Source organism: Ahaetulla prasina, chromosome 2 (genome assembly GCF_028640845.1).
Source record: "Ahaetulla prasina isolate Xishuangbanna chromosome 2, ASM2864084v1, whole genome shotgun sequence".
In the NCBI taxonomy this organism is placed as follows: domain Eukaryota; kingdom Metazoa; phylum Chordata; class Lepidosauria; order Squamata; family Colubridae; genus Ahaetulla; species Ahaetulla prasina.
Window position 1 is genome coordinate 11454536 of NC_080540.1, and position 21215 is coordinate 11475750.

General features: G+C 42.3%; 2 protein-coding genes across 5 annotated transcripts; both read right to left on the bottom strand.

Moving 5' to 3' along the window:
• Window positions 1-1009: 1009 nt before the first annotated feature.
• Window positions 1010-19996, bottom strand: LOC131193491 (zinc finger protein 271-like). Of its 4 annotated transcripts, XM_058173719.1 has the most exons (4): window positions 19906-19996; window positions 19025-19211; window positions 10061-10268; window positions 1010-4931 (listed from the first exon to the last, which is right to left on the bottom strand). In XM_058173719.1, the coding sequence occupies exon 4, from the start codon at window positions 3997-3999 to the stop codon at window positions 2500-2502; it is 1500 nt and encodes a 499-aa protein (XP_058029702.1). In that variant the 5' UTR covers window positions 4000-4931; window positions 10061-10268; window positions 19025-19211; window positions 19906-19996; the 3' UTR covers window positions 1010-2499. The 4 variants fall into 4 exon arrangements, with proteins under 4 accessions (XP_058029702.1, XP_058029701.1, XP_058029703.1 ...); XM_058173718.1 differs by lacking the exon at window positions 10061-10268; XM_058173720.1 differs by lacking the exons at window positions 10061-10268; window positions 19025-19211 and having other exon boundaries at window positions 19906-19976.
• On the bottom strand, window positions 10307-19018 carry LOC131193490 (zinc finger protein 271-like). The gene has a single exon (XM_058173716.1). The coding sequence runs from the start codon at window positions 18928-18930 to the stop codon at window positions 17413-17415; it is 1518 nt and encodes a 505-aa protein (XP_058029699.1). The 5' UTR covers window positions 18931-19018; the 3' UTR covers window positions 10307-17412.
• Window positions 19997-21215: the final 1219 nt, after the last annotated feature.

Genomic DNA, 21215 nt, shown 5'->3' on the forward strand with positions numbered 1-21215 from the left:
CATTTTTCACACTTACAACCATCACAGCATCGCCACTGTCACATGATCAAAATCCAGACACTTGGCAATTAAGTCATATGTGTGACAGATTCCGTGTCCCGGGGTCATGTGATCACCTTTGTAGACTGAGGGTCTACACCTGAGGGTCCTCCTGTACTCATGGCTCTTGCTTGAGAAGATCATGGCTGGGGGGAGGCGCTTTGCACAAATTCATCTATTGCACCAATTGTGCCCTTTCCTGGACCAGGGAGGCCTTGCACATGGGTCACTGATGCCTTGGTCACCTCCTGTTTGAATCCCTGCACTGGATCACTAGAAACTTCAACGGGTGCAGAACGCAGCAGTGCAGACAGTCATAAAAACCCCTAGGTTGCCCACGTAACATCTTTGTGTTGTGAGCTGCACTGAATTTGTTCCTTTACAGGTGCAATTCAGGGTCATTGCGTTAAAACAGGGTTTGCTTATTATAGCAACAGCTGTTAGAATTATATACCACCCCTAAGTGCTTTATAGTGTCAGCATATCGTCCCCAACAATCTGGGTCCTCATTTTACCGATCCCAGAAGGTGCTAAATATTTTAAATAAGTCAAGAGAAAAAAAACATGCATCCAAAATATGGCCCCGGTGAAGCTCCCCATCTGCAGCATCCTTGAGGCACTGAAGTTTGATGCATTTCTTTCATTATCAAATTTATATGCCGCTAATCCTGCGGTTAACTTCTCCAATTTAACTCCTTACAAGAAGAAAGACTACCAGTTTGGAGAAAGAATGGCACCGGGCACAAGTGTAGTTAGTAAGGCCTGGAGGCTGGTTGACTTCTAATTTGCACAAAAGCAAGAATTGCCTTTTGGGGACTCCCTGACATCAAAATTCAATCAACCTTGCTAGGAGTGTCCTGTATTTGCAGGTGTTGTGACCCAGGCCCAAGCAGGTAATAGGAAACTCAGTCAGTGAAAAAACAAACAAACTTTATTCGAACAACTGAGAGTTACTTCATTCCCAGTGTAGTTCAACTAAATTAAAGCAAATTCCTCCCAACACAAATTCCTCAGTCCTATCGCAAACCTTGGTCCAATTAGACCTTTCTTGGCAAATGTTCAGAAGACACAGATACAAAAATAAATGCAAGAAGACAAAGCTACCAACGTTGTTTTCCAGCAAACAACGCCCAAACGCCGTTGCTGGTCTGTTTTAAGCCTTATGGGAGGGGCCAATCATTTCTTGGTCCTACTCCTGAGTTGTCCTTTTTGCTTGAGCTGCTCTTGCCTTCTGGCAGCTCTTCTCATGTGTGCATTAGGAACAGGCTCCTCCTGTTCCTCTGCCTCACTACTATCAGTCTCTGGAGGTTCTGGAGTCCGCACCTCACTCCCCGATGGCCCTGGCCCCACCTCAGCCTCATCGCTGTCCGACTCCGTTGCCAGCTCCGTAGGCTGCTGGCGGATCACAACAGCAGCGCAAGTATATGTTAAATGTGGAGACGTGCCATTTTGCTACTTGCAATATATGGAATTTATTTATTTCTCTATTTTATTTATTTCGGTTTTATTGATGTAAAAAACGGGTGTCAAACTTGATCACGTCACGGGCTGGATCGTGACATGTCACATTTTTTGCCTTTGCAGAGCTGGGGTGGGCGTGGCCTGTGCATGACGTATCCAGCCCACGGGCCTCCAGCTTGACAGACCTGCTATAAACCATGTGGAATCACCTTGAGTTGGATTGCCATATACGTTTTCTTAATAAATAAAAATGCATAAAAATATACATATTTATATCCCCTTTTATTATATGTAGAAATAACTCAAGGCAACAAGCATACCTAATAGAGACGTACCGTGTTTTTTGGAATATAAGACGCACCTTTTCCCCCCCAAAAAAGAGGGTGAAAATCTGCGTGCGTCTTATACTCCGAATGTAGCCCTGCCCAGCTTCTCAAAAGGAGGTTTCAGAGGCTGAAAAAAGCATCAGAAACAGAGCTTCAGAAAAAAAGCCTCCAAACAGAGCTTCAGAGGCTTTTTTTTTTCTGAAGCTGTTTTGGAGGCTTTCAAAGGCAGAAAAAAGTTTTTTTCTGAAATGGAGTTTCAGAAGTTTCAGAGGCAGAAAAAAAAGCAAAAAAAAAATAGCAAGACACAGAGCTCAGAACCAAAGAACCTGTTGTTAAAATTCACCTCTGGGAACAGCTGATTGGGGGTATTCCAGGAGGCCAATCCACCTGCCAATCATTTTTTCTTATTTCTGGATTTTCTGGATTTTTTCTTATTTTTCTCCCCATAAACTAAGGCACATCTTATACTCTGGGGCATATTATACTCTAAAAAATACGGTAAACTCCTTTATCCCTGTACTCCATGAAAGGGAACAACCACACTGTGACAGTGAAAGGAGGTTCAGATCTCTTCACTCATGTTTGATACTAAGACATGTTTAACTAGAGTAAGGAAAGAAATTAAATAATTAATATCTCAGTTGGTCTTCCAATGAGAGACAAGAAATGAAGTTCAAGAGTCCTCTACACACATCAGATTTTGTCTCATGTGGAATTTCTTGTGTTTGATAAGTGAGGAATTCCGTGTGAAACACTTTCCGCAATCTGAGCATTTGAATGGTTTCTCCCCTATGTGTAACCTTACATGATTTATAAGGCTAGACCTACTACTGAAATCTTTCCCACAATCTGGACATTCATACGGTTTCTCTCCTGTGTGAGTCCTCCAGTGTGTCACCAAACTGGAATTCCTTACGAAACCTTTCCCACACTCAACACACTCATATGGTTTTTCTCCTGTATGAATTATCTGGTGTTTCATCAGGTAGGAATTGTGACTGAAGCTTTCCCCACAATCCGAACACCGATATGGTTTTCCTCCTGTGTGAGTTCTCTGATGTTTCATCAGGTAGGAATTCCGAATGAAACATTTCCCGCAAAGCAGACACTCATATGGTTTTTCTCCTGTATGAGTCCTCTGGTGTATCACAAAGTCCAAATTTTGAATGAAACTTTTCCCACATTCCATACACTCATATAGTTTTTCTCCTGTGTGAATCCTCTGGTGTTTCACCAGGTAGGAATTCTGACTGAAACTTTCCCCACAATCGGAACACTGATACGGTTTTTCTCCTGTGTGAGTTCTCTGGTGTATCATCAGGTTGGAATTCTGACTGAAACTTTTCCCACAATATATACATTCAAAGGGTTTCTCTCCCGTGTGAGTCCTCTGGTGTATTACCAGCTTGGAATTCCGAGTGAAACTTTTCCCACAATCCGAACACTCATATAATTTCACTCCTGTGTGAGTCTTCTGGTGTATCACCAAGTCGCACTTTCGAATGAAAGTTTTCCTACATTCCAGACACTCATATGGGTTTTCTCCTGTGCTAGTCCTCTGGTGATTCAATAGGTATGAATTTCGAATAAAACTTTTCCCACAAAACAGACACCCGTATGGTTTTTCTCCTGTGTGAGTTCTCTGGTGTATCACCAGGTTGAAATTCCGAGAAAAACCTTTCCCACAATCACGACACTTATATGGTTTCTCTCCCATGTGAGTCCTCTGGTGTATTACAAGATGAGAATTCTGTTTGAAAGTTTTCTCACAATCCAGACACTCATATCTGTTTTCTCCTGTGTGAGTCCTCTGGTGTTTCACCAGGTAAGAATTCTCTCTGAAAGTTTTCCCACAGTCAGGACATTCAAAGGGTTTATCTCCTCTGTGAGTCTTCTGGTGTTTCACCAGGTAGGAATTCTGACTGAATCTTTTCCCACAATTCGGACACTGATATGATTTTTCTTCTGTGTGAGTCCTCTGGTGTAGCACCAGGTTGTAATTCCGAGAGAAACTTTTCCCACAATCACGACAGTTATAAGGTTTCTCTCCTGTGTGAGTCCTCTGGTGTATCACCAGGTGAGAATTCCTAGTGAAACTTTTCCCACAATCAGGACATTCAAAGTTTTTCTCTCCATTGAGAGTCCTCTTGTGTCTCACCAGATTGGTGTGCATTGTAAATCTTTTGCCACATTGAGAGCACTAGTAGAGCTTGTCTCTAGTATGGGTCATTCCATGAATCATGAGGAAGCTTTTCTGAGTAAAGCTGTCACCACACTCCAAACATTTGTATAGCTTTTCACAGGATGGATTCTCTCTTGCATAAGCAGCTGTGACCTATTGGCATCCTTCAGTCTCAAAAGATGATGGTATCATGCTCTGGTAACCTGCAATCTGTGTTTTTCTAGTAATTGGCAGTCTGTGCAGTTTTTCCAACACTGATATTTTTGGACTCTTAAGGCAGTCAAAAATATTTCTGATCTATTACTTGGAGGTGCATTGATTGAAGCCTCCTCCTCAAAGACTTTAAATAATGTCTGCCAATTTTGGCTACCAAGGAATATTTTTTCTTCTCACTGACTTCCAGGTGTTTCCAATTTTTTCTTTATTTGGAAATTATCCCCCTTGACTTCTCATGTAATAGCAATAGCAACAGCATTTAGACTTATTCACCGCTTCACAGTGCTTTTACAGCCCCCTTGAAGCGGTTTACAGAGTCAGCATGTTGCCCCCAACAATCTTACCCACCTCGGAAGGATGGAAGGCTGAGTCAACCTTGAGCCTGGTGAGATTTGAACTGATCTGAAATTGCAGGCAGACAGCAGTCAGCAGAAGTAGCGTGCAGTACTGCATTCTAACCACTGCGCCACCGTGGTTCTTGTTTCCTTCGGTTCCACATGTTGTAATGATTCTTCGAGTTCCACATACTCTATTTTATCCAGCTCAAAACCTTGTTCTTGTTATTCTCTCCCTTGTCGTTCATCTGCAGAGGAATGAGGAGAGTTCACAATGAAGTGGAAAAGATTTTGAATGATGGGTTGTTTTGCATTTTAATGCTGCTTCGCATTCTCTGTTGTCCAGAGTGCTCTTCTTGGCATCCTCTTTGTCTGCAAGATTCAAATTCATGCGTTAGTTTCACTATTGTTTAAAAAATGGCGCCAGGTCAGGACATGTGAAAGCAGCAAACAAAACCCCGATATATTGCCATGAAAAAAATCATTATTCTAGTTTAACCTCTAATTAATTATGATTCACTTTGCAAATAGAAGACTAATGAGATTCAAGCTCAAATTGTAAACCAAATTGTAAAATTCTTTTTTTGGGTTGGAGAGATCACTCATATGCGCACACAAATGCACACAGAAATACACATCTAAGAAATGTATGCATGTAGAAAATATGTATTTAAGCGTTCAATATATCCCAAAAGTGTGTTTTCTTATTTTTTAAATCTAATTTTAGAAAGGTGGAGACACTAAGAGATGAAATGGTTGCCAAATCTTAGGCAAGATTTAAAGCATCCATTTTGCTCATGCCAGGAAAGCAACATGACAATAAAATCACAAGGAATGGGACTTCCGGTTTGGCACCGTAGGTGATGGCGGTGATCTTTACGATCACCAACCTCTGGATTATGTGGAATCGCTAGGACAGCTTAAATCTGCTGCCCAGCGGTTCGGAAAACCCCCTCTTCGGGAGAAGGAGAAGGGGTGAGCTGAGGGCAGAGGTTGAATTTCCCTAAAGCCCCTGAGGAAAAAGGGGTTTGAAGGGTTAAGTTCCCTCCAGTAACCCGAAGTGCTCCAGATCCGAGGATTCTTCTGCTTTGGCGGAACCAATCACCACGACCAAACGCCGAGATTTATTTTGGACAATAAAGGATTATACCGGACAGAACGAAAGTGGGAGAACTTTAAGAAGTAGCCAAGCCGATTCCCCGATACTTTGTAACAAGCTTGAAAACAGCAAGAAAATGGAGGCGAATTGTTAACAAGTTAACGAGTGGAAAGCGAAAGTGATACTTTCAGCGTGTGCCTCTGCAGTTGGTAATTTGCATGTTACTTGCTGCTTTAACTCTTTGCTGCCTGCTGATAGAATCTAGGGAGATTTTTTAAATACTGCTTTAAAAGACTGTGTTTCTCAGAAGTTAAGAAGATTTAAAGTGAATATTAAGTTGGAAATAAATAAATAAATAATTTTATAGAAGATGGCAGCCAAACAATTAAAGTCTACTGTAACAAAGAGCTCTGGAACTTTATCAGCTGGTGCCTCTCCAGCTCATACAGCAGAGACTAGAACATTGAATTTAGAGGCGTTACAAGAGAACTTAAAAGGCTTTATAGAAGAAAATTTAAAGTTATAACTGATGAGATGTCTGAAATGAAAGAGCAGATATCAGAAATTCAAGTGGGAAATAAAGAAGTTAAAGAAGGATTTGTAATGGCAGTACAAAGTTTGGCAACGAATGTGATTTTATTGGAAGAGGAGGTTGAAGTAATTAAGCAACATAATTCAAAATTAGAAAATAAAATGGCTGAATTTCAAAGTAAAATGGAAAAGACAGAGGATGAAATAGTTTTGATACAATACAGAAATATGGAATTTGCTCTTAGAATCCGAGGTTTGAAAGAAAATAAGGAAGAGAATTTAAGGGAAATTTTTTCTGAAGTATTTGCTGAGATATTAGCAGCTCGTCCAGCAGATGTGGCTTATCAAATTGAAAAATATATCGTGTGAATTCTTGGATAGCAAGGCAAAAAAGTTGCCAAGGGATGTTGTTATTTATTTTACAAACAGAATAGTGAGAAATCAGATTTTGCAAGCTTCATATAAGGGGAGAAGATTCAGATTGCTGGTCAAGATATTTTGATATTAAAGGAAATTCCACCAAAATGTTAAGGGCTAGGAAGGAATTTGCCTTCCTGGTGAATGAACTTAAAAAACATCAGATTGAATATAGATGGGATATTCCAACTGGTATAATAGTATATTATGCAGGGAAAGTACATCGTTTCAATACGGTTGGAAAAGCAAGAGAATTTTATGTTGAGGTATTAAAAGTTGGAAGTCTTCCCCCATTGGAAGCTAGAAGAAGGGAGGCTGAAGTGAAGGAAAGAGAAGTGAAGCAGGTACAAGAACAGATTGTGATGGAAGAAGATTTATTACAAGTGTTGGAAATACCTACGACGGGTTTAGATTCAAAAGAACAAAGGCTGACTAGAGCTGCTGCTAAACGCAAGGAACAAGAGATGAAGGCACAACAACAACTGGCAACTACTACAATGGAAACAGTGGGAGGAGCAAGGCCTAAAGTAAAATGTGATTTGCGGCTGGTGTTCCAAAAGTTTCCTTTGGCCGATAATGGCAATTAAACTATTATCTTGGAATGTTAATGGCCTGAATTCACCGCAGAAGAGAAGGAAAGTATTTCATTATTTGAAATAATTTAAAAATGACATTACCTGTTTACAAGAAACACATATTAGATCTTGCTAAATGTTGAGATGCGATTGTGAAGATGCTACTTATTACCATATATGGTGGACTTGTAAAAAGTTAAAGCATTTTGGATTAAAGGCTGGTGGATCATGCAGAATATTTTGAAAAGAAGATTAAGTTTACTGCAGTTCTTTCTACTAGGAATAATTATGGACTATACAGCTATAGAGACTAAATTGATTTTGAACTTAATAACAGTCGCAAGACTTTTGATTGCTCAGTATTGGAAGAAAGAAGAATTACCTACAATCAAGAATGGACACTCAAAGTATCAAATCTGGCAGAGATGACAAAATCTCCGCTTACTTGAAAGACTATATACTAGAAAATATATTTTAGAATGGAAAATGTGGATTGATTATATTTAAAATAAGTATCAGATAAAAAAATATCGAATAGCATATGAGTAAATTTAGGAAATATTTTGTATTAGATATATTTTTGAAGGAGAGGGAATTGAGAGTGTGACTAAGTGTGGTGTGACTAAAGATTATAATTTAGGAATTATTTTGGATTATGATTGTTAGTTTTGATACCCTGCATTTTGTTCTGGGAAGTCGGGGTGGGGGTGGGGGTAAGGGGAGGGAATTGGGGGGTTTGGTAGAGATGGAGTGATGGTTAATGTACAGGGATTATTGAAGAAATATAATTAATGTAGGGTCGGGTCTGCATAGTTACCATTTTAGAACGGTGGGGAGGGAGAAAAGAGAGAGTAGGAGGTAGGAAAGAGGAGAAGAGGAAGGAAGAGGGATAGTAGAGGGAGAAGGAAGGTGTAGGGTGGAGGGAGGAGTGGATGTAGATAAGAGAAGGAGAGGACGGTTTGGAAAGTAAAAGAAGCTAGAAGAGGGAAGAGTGTTAAAAAGGGTGGTGGTGACTGGGCAAGCCCGACTAATTGTATATAACTGTACATTGGATGAATTATTTGATATGATTGTAAAAATAAAACTTTTTATAAAAAAAAAAAAAATCACAAGGAATGAAGTGGAATATGAAGTGTGAGTGAGATGGGTGGATATGAAAAATAAAAAAATAAGATTTTTTTTTAAATTTCCCAAATCTCAAATTCAGAACTGGAAGCCTCCTTGCAGGTCATCTAACCCACCCCCTGCTCAAGCAAGAGATCTTATATACTAGTGGTGGTGAACCTTTTATTCACTGAGTGCCAAACATGTACACGCTTCATTTACATGTGGCTCCCCACCATGCCCTGTGCGCGCAACCACACCATCTGCACATGCGCATGGCTTTCGTGTGGTTCCCCTCATGCACTGTGTGTGGCTTTTGTGTGGCTGCACCTGGTGCACTGCGTGCACAGTTGCACCATCTGCACATGCGCATGGCTTTCACGGGGGGACCCCATGCGCTGTGGTGCGGAACCGCACCATCTGCACATGCGCGTGGCTTTGATATGGTTCCCCTCATGCGCTGTGTGTGCAATTGCACCATCTGCGCATGCGTGTGGCTTTAATGCAGCTCCACCTGTGCGCTGCATGCACAGTTGCACCATCTGCGCATGCGTATGACTTTTGCACGCATAATGCACACACATGAACGCCATCTGCCTACGCCCATGCTGCATGCAGGTATTCATGCGCGCATGCGCAAATGTGCGTGCGTGGACAGGAGAGCTCCGAAGACCAGCTGGGTCTCTGGAATTGCGTGCATGCGCCCCCGAGGCCCCAACACCAGCTGGGGCACGAGGGCATGCGCAGCAGCTGCAGGTGAGTTGGGCAACAGCTCATGTGCCCGGAAAGATGGCTCTGCGTGCCACCTCAGGCATGCGTGCTATAGCTTTGCCATCACAGCTGTATACCATTTCAGACAAGTGGCTGCCCAGTCTTTTCTTAAAAACTTCCTTTGGTGAAGCACCCACAATTTCTGAAGGCAAAGCTGTTCCACTAATTAATTGTTCTCACTGTTTCTCCTTATATGCAAGTTGGTTTTGAACATGATTAGTTTACCCATTGTTTCCTGTCTTGCCTTCTGGTGCTTTGGAAATAAACTGCCCCCCTTCTTTTTGTGGCAATCTCTCAAATGCCGGAATACTGCTATCAGTATTCCAGTAGTCTTCCTAGTCCTCTTTTCTCTAGACTAGGTAAAAAGGTAAAGGTTCCCCTTGCACATAGGTGCTAGTCGTTCCTGACTCTAGGGGGGGGGGTGCTCATCTCCGTTTCAAAGCCGAAGAGCCAGCGCTGTCCGAAGACTTCTCCGTGGTCATGTGGCCGGCATGACTCAACGCCAAAGGCGCACAGAACACTGTTACCTTCCCACCAAAGGTGGTCCCTATTTCTCTACTTGCATTTTTTACCTGCTTTTGAACAGCTAGATTGGCAGAAGCTGGGACAAGTAACGGGAGCTCACCCCGTTACACGGCAGCACTAGGGATTCGAACTGCCGACCTTTCGGTCGACAAGCTCAGCATCTTAGCCAACTGAGACACTACGTCCCTTAGTCTCTAGACTAAGCCATACCCAAATCCTGCAACCGTCCTTCCTATGTTTTAGTCCCCAGGCCTTTCGATTTTAGTCTCTCCCATTTCCCAGCCAAAAATTACAGGCAGCATTTTAAAATCATGCAGCGTAAGTGTCAAAACATTTGGGAAGAGAAAGGATATGCACTGCAGCAGCAGCAGCAGCAGCCGACAACTTTCAGCCTACTCCCTTCTCAGCTTCCAGGCTGTGGACAAAACCAAACAGCCCGACTTGCTCCCAGACTCTCCTCCCACCTGCCCTCAACTCACCAGCCAGCTGCGGCTTCGACCCTGGGAAGAACAGGACTGCCCCCCCCCCAGGCCTCCATCCTCCCACGAATGAGCCGGAAGAGGAAGTTCCTCTGCCCTTCTCCACTCCTTGACATCTTTTCTAGCAATAATCGATGGTTTCAATGGCTTTCAGCTCAGTTTTCTAGGCACTGGAGTCGTGTTCAGAGCTCCACCTAGTGACATGAGGCTGAAAACAGAATAGAATAGAATTTTTTATTGGCCAAATGTGATTGGACACACAAGGAATTTGTCTTGGTGCAGATGCTCTCTGTGTACATAAAAGAAAACATACATTCGCCAAGAATCCTACCACACTTAATGATAGTCATAGGGTACAAATAAGCAATCAGGAAACAATATCAGTATAAATCATAAGGATACAAGCAACAAAGTTACAGTCATACAGTTCTAAGTGGAAGAATAATACGCTCCTTCTGTCTCATCTGGCGTTTCTAAGATTAAGATGAAGAGCCGTTTTCCACTCTTAGCAACCACATCCATAACTTTTATACTGGACCGTCTAGCCCTAGTCTGTCCTGTTGGGTCTCCTAGGGCCGCCCACATCGTCACTGCAACTGAGCCAGGAGCTGCATCTCCAAGAGTTAAACCAAGAGAAAGCATCCGTGGAGGGAATAAAATGGCCCATCAGGCAACAAGAAAGCTCATCTCCCTTGAAGACCAGTGGAGCTCCCTTCCAGCCAGTTCTTCCTCTTCGGGGTGCAGGATAACAATCTTTGCGACAGAGGGAAGCTTGAAGAGTGAAGCCTGACCTTACTTACCTTCACAAGATTAGCCACGTGCTGCATCATAAAAGTTGATAAAGGTCCTTTATACGATTGCCAGCTTCATCCCATTAATAGAATATCGGTACTCCTTGACTTACAACACTTTATTTAGTGACTGAAGTTACAACAGCACTGAAAAAAGTGACTTATAACCAGTTTTCACACTTACGAACTGTTGCAGCATCCCCGTGATCCTATAATCAAAATTCAGTCGCTTGCCAATTAACTCATATTTACGACGGTTGCAGTGTCCTGGACTACCTTCTGACAAGCAAAATCAGTGGGGAAGCCAGATTCACTTAATGACAGTTTTTGATTAATTTAACAACGCATTGATTCACTTAACTGTGACAAGAAATGTCGCAAAATGGAGCAAACTCACTTATGTTTCACTAACGAGAGAAATTTTGGGCTCAGTTGTGATCGTAAATCGAGGACTACCTGGAATGGAATAAGGCACAAAACCTTGAAGCGCCCACCCACGTTGCTTCTGAACACATTTAGACATTTTTATTTTTCCATCTGCATTCTTACAGGGCCTAAACCTCACTAGAGGGCAGAATTCCTCTGAGCAGCCTTCCCAATTTCCAGAGGAGTTAAGATTCCAGCACTGAATGTACCCAGGCAGTTTGGGCAAAAGATTTGGAGGGAGCTACTTTGTAGAAAAGTGATCTAAAATGTCCTGTGCTTTATTAGTGAAGAGAAGGACAAGGGGAGACATGATAGCCATCTTCCAATATTTGAGGGGCTGCCACAGAGAGGAGGGGATCAAGCTATTTTCCAAAGCACCTGAAGGCCAAACAAGGAATAATGGATGGAAACTGACTAAGAAGAGATTCAACCTAGAAATGAGGAGGAACTTTCTGACAGTGAGAACAATCAACCAATGGAACAGAAGTTGCCTTTGGAAGTTGTGGGAGCTTCATCACTTGAGACTTTCAAGAAAAGACTCGACTGCCATTTGTCAGAAATGGTGTAGGGTCTTCTGCTTGAGCGGGGGGTTGGACTAGATGACCTATAAGGTCCCTTCCAGCTCTGTTAATCTATTAGTCAACTTTCAGTCACTGTCAAAACCTCTCTAAATCCCCAAACTTTATTACTGATTTCCTGTGGATCCCAAGGATTTCGGACATGGAAGCGCCAGCAGGCAAGAGGCTCCAAAGAAATTATCTTCAGTCCCAGCCAGGGCTGTGTCTAAGATTTTAAATCTGCCAAATGACAGGTGCATGTGTCATTTCCTTAGCAAAGAAATCTGCATTAAGTCAAAGTGAGTGAGACATGTACACAGCAGAGCCTAGAAAAAGGGAGCTCCAAAAGGGACTGTCTATACCAGGGGTCACCAACCTTTTGGACCTCAGAGACCACTAAATTCATAATTTTAAATCCCGCGGACCATTAATATGATCTCCTAATGACCGGCTGGCTGGGTGTGGCTAGGTGGCCATGTGACTGGGCTGGGTGTGGCCAACTCAATTTCACTCATGTCGAGGGATGACTCAACCCTCCCCTCCCAGCCACTCCTCGTCTCCCTGTCGGGGCTCCTTAGGGCCCCGACAGGAAGCAGTTGTTGGAGCTAAGCAACTCAAGGTCCTCCGTCTCTTCACCACCAGTGGCACTTCTCTCCAGCCATTGCCCAAAGCCCTGCACCAGGAGGCTAAAGCAGACTCCAGGTCAGAATTTCTGTCCCTCTCTGACATACACAAGAAGACCCCGAAGGGGAAGACTCCCTGCAGCAACACAAATGTTGCACATATCTGTCCCAGGGGCCATAGTTTGAAGACCCTGATTTAGTGCAATATAAAAAATGTAAATAATTTTTCTGAAGACCACCAAAATTTTCTCACGGACCACCAGTGGGTGACCACTGGTCTGTACTGTATTTGGTGAACAACACTAATATACTTTTCAAAGAAATGTTTGAAAGTGTTTTAAAAAGTATGGCAGCATGCATGTGCACACATAAGTGTTTCTGCCCGACACTCATTTTTTAAATCAAAGATTTAACAATCAAAACGCACAAAACCCATAGAAAATCAGCAATAAACAAGAAATTGGGAAAAAAAACAGTCATTTATGCCTTCCCTCCTTCTTAAGTCATATACATTCCTGTTTGGAAATTGAATCTCCTCAGCTAGAGGAAAACTCTTCTTAAAAGGGTCTTTGAGTGGCTCAGACTGCTAAGACAGTCTGTTATTAACAGCAGCTGCCTGCAATTACTGCAGGTTCAAGTCCCACCAGGTCCGAGGTTGACTCAGTCTTCCATCCTTTATAAGGTAGGTAAAATGAGGACCCAGATTGTTGGGGGCAATAAGTTGACTTTGTATATAATATACAAATGGATAAAGACTATTGCTTGACATAGTGTAAGCCGCCCTGAGTCTTCGGAGAAGGGCGGGATATAAATGCAAATTAAAAACAAAACAAAAAAAAAACCCAGATCCTGGCCAGAAGTCTATTCCTCAGAGAAATCCAAACCAACGTTTCCCTTCCACATTGCTCACATCTGCACAAAAGAACAGGGTTAGCTAGCTAAATAGAGGATGGGGAGAGACACAGAGGGAGAGGGAAAGAGAGAGAGAGAGAGTTTAACATTAGGTACATATGGGGATTAGGATTAAAGAAATGTAGAGGTTAGGAATAGAAAAAAGAGCTATAGTGATACAGGCCTTTTGAAAGTAGACATAGACCATACAGAAAATAGGAAACTTGAGATAGAAGATCTTATATGAGAAGCATTTGGGTGTACTTCCTCCCCCAGACCCAGAAAGGCGCAGGTCTGGAGACCACCCACTTGCCCATAACTCTCACCTGCTGGCCTGGAACTCCTACCTCTTCCCACATCCAAGTCAGATGAGGTCCTCACTTAATGACCCACAGGGTGCTGGAATAGCCGTGGGAACTGGAACGGCCAGGATTCCCATCACTAAATAATGTGGCCATTGTATAATGTGATGTCACGTGACATCAGCAATAGAAATTGTGGTGGAAATCGTTGTCGCAACCTGAGAACCACCCCTATTTCTTTTCCAAGCTCGGGAGCGGCCTGAAAAAGTCATTTCCCCCTACTGGGCAATCAGGATCCTGGCCCGCTTTATACCTCCAGCAGCACTTTCTTATGCATAAGAAAATCACGAGGGGTTTTCCTGGCGGAGGAGTTCAAGGCACTGCTGCAGATTAAGATCTTTTGTTAAGTGCAGCTGAGGAGGGCAAGGAAAGGCTGGCAGCCTGGGACTTCAACTCACCCTCTGCTTCCAGCTCTGACTTGGCCACCTGGAGAAAGGGCTGTGCAGGAGGAGAAAGGCACCTGGGCCCTTCTCAGTCTCGCTTCAGGGCGGGGCACATCACCAAAAGGGCATCGGTTGCAATTCTCATGCTTTCGGAGGGTTTGGGATAGACGATGTACAAGCATTTCGTCCCTCCTAGACCTCTCATCAGCTTTCAATACCATTGACCATTATATCCTTCCGGACATCATGAAAATAAGAGGCACTTTCTTGTGCTGGTTCTACTTCTACCTCCATGGCCAGTTGAAGTCAGTGTGGATAGCAGAAGAACAGTTGCATCCTAAGCCTCCACCCCCCACCCAATGTGGGCTACCCTGGGGCTCAAGCATTCTCCGCTCCTTTTCAACATGTACGTGAAACCGCTAGCAGGGGCCATCCATCCCGATACCCAATTATGTACAGGTAAGTCCTTGACTTACAAAACTTCATTTAGTGGCCATTTCCTAGAAGTGCCCCATACTTGCAGAGTAAGTACATGTTAAATGTGGTGGCTTTGCATTTTGCAGTATGCATCAGCAGCCAAACTAGCTAATACAATCCTTGGTTGTATATACAGAGGCATAGAATCAAAATCCTGTGAAGTATTAGTACCGCTTGATAAAACCTTAGTAAGGCCACACGTGGAATATTGCATCTTTGCGTACAAAGAAAACTTATACAAAATGTTTTACAGGTGGCATCTTAGCAAAAATGAACAAGAATTTATCACCGCAGTGTTGGAAATGTAACTCAGCGCTAGGATCATTTTATCATATGTGGTGGTCATGTATGAAAGCCAGGGAATTTTGGCGTCAGATAAAGACAAGGTTGGAACAGATGCTAGACCAAAAGATAGATTTGAAACCAGAACTATTCCTATTAGGAATTATAAAAGAAATATAGTAAAGAAGTGATATATTTAATGCTGCATGTCATAACAGCAGCAAGATTGGTATGCGCGCAAAATTGGAAAAACAAGGCTGCCCCCTCTGAAGAAGATATAATAAAGAAAATAATGGCTTGTGCAGAAATGGACAGACTAACACTGGAACTTAAAAATAAAGGTTAGATAGCATATTAAAAATTTGGAACAAAATGTATCAATGCTTGGAAACAAGGAAAAGGAGTCAAAACAGAAAATATTGAGGATTCGTAGAACTGAAATTGGACAATACTTAGACAAATATTCAAATGAGGATAAGGGATATGTTTATAATACCAAAGTAACAATGTAGATGAGTGGAAATTGTATCTGTAGTTAATGTTAAAATATGTATGGAAGTGACAAAGCCAGGATGGTCGCATTGTGTCCATTGTTTTATTGTTTATTTAATATTTTTTTTTAAAAAACAGAATATTGAATCCAGTTTTTGTTACCTCATTACAAAAAAGTTGTTGAGACTTTGGGGAAAAGTGCAAAGAAGAGCAAGTAAGATGACTAAAGGCCTGGAGAGTAAAACATATGAAGAAAGGTTGGAGGATTTTGGCTTGGCTAGAGAAAAGGACTAGGGGAGACACGATAGCAGTATTTCAGTATTTGAGAGGTTGCAACAAAGAGGAGGGGGCCCACTTATTTTCCAAAGCGCCAGAGGACAGGACAAGAAACAATGGATGGAAACAAATCAAGGAGAGAAGCAATCTGGAATTAAGGAGAAACTTCCTAAAAGTAAGGACAATTAACCAGTGGAACAGCTTTGCCTTCAGAAGTTGCAAGTGCTTCATCACTGGAGGTTTTTAAGAAGAGACTGGACAGCCAATTGTCTGAAATGGGTTGGACTAGAACAGGGGTCTCCAACCTTGACAAATTTAAGACTTGTGGACTTCAACTCTCAGAAAGCTGGCTGAGGTATTCTGGAAGTTGAAGTCCACAAGCCTTAAAGTTGCCAAGGTTGGAGACCCCTGGACTAGAAGACCTCAAAAGTGCCTTCCTGCTCTATTCTGATTGATTACACAGTGTTTTTTTTTTGGTTTCTGTATATGGCTCTGCATTTTGCCATTTGCAGTATTCTGTATTAGAGTTTTATTGCTGTAACTGCCTGGAGTCACCTTGAGTTGGGCTGCCATGTACATTTTTCTTAATAAATCAAAAATACGTACATGCATAGCTATTTCTATCCTGCCTTTATTATATGTCGAAATAATAAAGTGCTTGTGAGCTAAACATGGAAATAAAAGAAAGTAAAATCCCAAGAGAGACCAGTGACAGATCAGTCCCATATTGTTGCCAAGAAAACATGTCCATAAAACCCCCAAGGAATCAATCATAAGCTATAGGAGACTTTTTCCAACTAGTAGAAGAAAATTGTAAGTACCAGTTTTAAAGTCAGCACAGGTGGAATAAAATCTGGGGTGGGAAGGAATATATAGCAGCCTAGCTCCTTCTCTGCTTTTACACCGTAGACAAAGCCAGGCAGCTCTACTTGCTCCTGATTTCTTCTCTAACCTGATCTCAATCCACCTTTTAGCCGCTGCTTTGGCCCTGGGAAGAGCACGACTGCCATCCCCCACGCCATCTGAGGTAGTAAGTGAATCTTTTCCATGGCAGATCCTGCCCTATGAAAAACCTTTCCCTTTTTTTTATTTATTTGAATTTATATCCCACCCTTCTCCAAAGACTCAGGGCGGCTTACATTGTGTCAAGCAATAGTCTTCATCCTATTTGTATATTATATACAAAGTCAACTTTTATTGCCCCCAACAATCTGGGTCCTCATTTTACCTACTTTATAAAGGATGGAAGGCTGAGTCAACCTTGGGCCTGGTGGGACTTGAACTTGCAGTAACTGCAAGCAGCTGTGTTAATAACAACAGACTTAGTCTGCTGAGCCACCAGAGGCCCTTAAGTTTGGAGGCCTTTATCCTCCTAGTCTTCTGTAAAGCAAAGAATACCTATTTTTTTTCCCTAAGTACTGGGATAAGAAGAGATGCCTGCTCATCAGAAAACTTTATTCTGAACCAGATGTTTGCTTATATTTATTAACTTAATATGCCGCTAATCCTGCAGTGATTTTGAGCAGGGGGTTCGACTAGATGACATACAAAGTCTCTTCCAACTTTGTTATTCAATTCTATTCCTCTCTCATGTTTGATACTAAGACGTTTCCTAAAGACAATCATGCAAGTAATTCAATGTTAAATTGTTCAGCTGGGTTTTCAATGAGAGACAACGAACAAAATTCAAGATTAGTCTACACACATCAAATGTTGCCTCATGTGGAATTTCTTGTGTGATAAGGGAGGAACGTTGTGTGATGCACTGTCTGGAATCCAGCTATTTGAATGGTTACTCCCCTATGTGTAACCTTACATGATTTATAAGGTTAGACCTACTACTGAAATCTTTCCCACAATCTGGACACTCAAATGGTTTCTCTCCAGTGTGAGTCCTCCGGTGTATCACCAAATGGGAATTCCAAGTAAAACATTTTCCACATTCAAGACACTCAAATGGTTTCTCTCGAGTGTGAGTCCTCTGGTGTTTCACCAAGTAGGAATTATGACAGAATTTTTTCCCACAATCTGGACACTGATATGGTTTTTCTCCAGTGTGAGTTTTCTGGTGTATCATCAGGTAGGAATTCTGACTGAAACTTTTCCCACAATCTGGACACTGATACGGTTTTTCTCCTGTGTGAGTTTTCTGGTGTATCATCAGGTTGGAATTCTGACTGAAATTTTTCCCACAATGCAGACACTTATGTGGTTTCTCTCCTGTGTGAGTTCTCTGGTGTCTCAACAGCTTGGAATTTTGAGTGAAACTTTTCCCACAATCTGGACACTCATACAGTCTCTCTGCTCTGTGAGTCTTCTGGTGCTTCATTAATTGAGACTTGCAACTGAAATGTTCCCCACATTCTGGACACTCAAACGCTTTCTCTTCTGTGTGAGTCCTCTGGTGTTTCACCAGGTAGGAATTTTGACTGAAACTTTTTCCACAATCATGACATTTATATGGTTTTTTCCCTGTGTGAGTCTTCTGGTGTTTCATCAGGTAGGAATTCTGACTGAAACTTTTCCCACAATCAGAGCAGTTATATGGTTTCTCTGCTGTGTGAGTTCTCTGATGTTTCACCATGTCAGAATTGCAGCTGAAACCTTTCCCACAATCTGAACACTCATACGGTTTCTCTTGCGTATGAATCCTCTGGTGTATCACCAGGTCAGAATTCTGACTGAAACTTTTCCCACAGTTTGGACACTTATATGGTTTCTCTCCTGTGTGAATCCTGTGATGTCGCACAAGGTGGAAACTTTGACTGAATCTTTTCCCACACTGCAGACACACATACGGTTTTTCACCTGTGTGAATCCTTTGGTGTATCACCAGGTCAGAATTCCCCTTGAAACCTTTTCCACAATCTGAACACTCATATGGTTTCTCTCCTGTGTGAGTCCTCTGATGTTTCACCAGGTCAGATTTCCGAGAGAAATCTTTCCCACAATCAGGACACTCGTATGGTTTCTCTCCTGTGTGAGTTCTGTGATGTTCTACCAGGAGAGAATTCCAACTGAAACTTTTCCCACAATCTTGGCATTCATATGATTTCTCTCCTGTGTGAGCCCTCTTGTGTATCAGCAGGGTGGAATTCTGACTGAACCTTTTCCCACAATCCGGACACTCATATGTTTTCTGTCTCTGGCGTATAATCAGGTCAGAATTCCAAGTGAAACTTTTCACACAATCAGGACATTTGAAGATTTTCTCCCCAGTGTGAGTCGTCACCAGATTGGTGTGCATGCTAAATCTTTTGCCACATTGGGAGCACTGGTAGAGCTGCTCCTCCTGCATCGACTGTTCCATGAGTCATGGGAGTCCTATTCTGAGTAAAGCTTTTACCGCACTCCAAGCATTTGTAAGGGTTTTCAGAGGACAGAGCCTCCTGTACATAAATTACCTGTGATCTGCAATCTGTGTTTTTCCCATAATAGCCTGTCTTTGGCGTTTTTCCAACACTGATATTCTTGGATTCATGAGGGAGTGAAAAATACTTCTGATCCCTTGGTATCCTCTTTGTCTATAAGTTTCATATTAATGGATTAATTTCATTAATCCATTAATCCATTCTGCACAGGCTGCAGAACCTGTGAAAATAGCAAAAATAATAATAATCCATATATTACTAGGAAAAGGTAATGCTGGTTTAACCTCTAACATTCTTTATGATTCATTAGGCACATAGAAGTGTAGCAAAATCCAAGTTCAAATATCCACTCATATTTCAAATCACGAAATTCTCTTGTGGGCTTAGGTAAATCAGAAATTATTATCCTTGCAGACTGTTGTAATTAAAATTACCTGAAAACACTGAGGTTTATCTGTGCACACATAAATACACACCTATACATTTAACAATGTAGAAAATTATGTCAGTCTTCAGAAAGTGGATTATTCACTGAGTTTGTCTGATCTAATTTTAGAAAGGTGGGGGACTCTTAACAGGTGAGACGGTTCCCAAATCCTAGGCAAGATTGAAAGCCTCCCTTTTGCCCATGAAACTCCTCGCTTGCCAGGAAAGCAACCTGTCAATCACAAGGAATGAAGGGCTAGGCGAAGGGCGATAAGAAATATGAAATAAAGACTTTTAAAATCTCCCAGCAGAAAATCACAGGCAGCAACTTTAAACCATGCAGCAACGAGGATAACAATAGAGAAAGAAGATGCAGCAGCAGCAGCCCTCATGCTTCACACTCCTTGCTTGCTCTGCTTCCAGGCCGTGGAGGAAGCCAAACGGCCCGACTTGCTCCCGGTTTCTCCTCCGATTTTCCCTCCACTCACCTCCCGGGAGCAGCTTCGACCCCTTGAAACAGAACAAGAGGAACCAGCGACGCCATCACCCTCCAGTTGCTTAGCCGGAAGAGGAAATTCCTCTGCTCTCCTCCACAGCCACTCTAGCAATCCAATACTCTATCATTTCCGCCTGTTCTCTCTCCGCCCCTCCACCTCCCCAGTAGACTAGCAATGCTGCTACTGTAGTATATTCCAGGGGTCTCCAACCTTGGCCACTTTAAGCCTGGAGGACTTCAATTCCCAGAATGCCCCAGCCAGCAAAGCAAAGCTGGCATTCTGGGAGTTGAAGTCCTCCAGGCTTAAAGGGGCCAAGGTTGGAGACCCCTGGTGTATTCACTGCTTTCTAGGCACGACAAGTGTCACTGTAAGATTGAGGCTTGACCCCCACTTAAGTTCACAGGTGCTGCCCCCTAAAATTTCTTTGAAGTGCTTCTTTCTGTGTGGCCCTAAATGGTTGTCAGCTACATCCTATTAACAGAAGAAACAGGGGAGCAATCCAGAAGCACTCACTGGCATTGCCTCTGAATCCCATCTAGATAGTGGGGTAGATCAGTGGTGGGTTTCCAAATTTTTTACTACCGATTCTGTGGGTGTGGCTTGGTGGGCATGGCAGGGGAAGGATACTGTAAAATCCCCATTCCCACCCCATGCCAGGGGAAGGTTAATGCAAAATCCCCATTTACTCCCAATCAGCTGGGACTCAGGAGGCAGAGAGTAGATGGGGGCGAGGCCAGTCAGAATTTTTACTACTAGTTCTCCGAATTACTCAAAATTTCCGCTACCGGTTCTCCAGAACTGGTCAGAACCTGTTGAAACCCACCTCTGGGGTAGATCTTCTAGTCTGTATTATTTTGGTCTAAATCCTGCTAGAAGGAAGAGCGGCCTTCGCAATTCCCAGCCTTATTATTACCTTTCAGCCTTATTTATTCCCAAGTAGCTTGAGCAAAATACTTGATCCCTTGGTATCCTCTTTGTCTATAAGTTTCATATTAATGGATTAATTTCATTAATCCATTAATCCATTCTGCACAGGCTGCAGAACCTGTGAAAATAGCAAAAATAATAATAATCCATATATTACTAGGAAAAGGTAATGCTGGTTTAACCTCTAACATTCTTTATGATTCATTAGGCACATAGAAGTGTAGCAAAATCCAAGTTCAAATATCCACTCATATTTCAAATCACGAAATTCTCTTGTGGGCTTAGGTAAATCAGAAATTATTATCCTTGCAGACTGTTGTAATTAAAATTACCTGAAAACACTGAGGTTTATCTATGCACACATAAATACACAC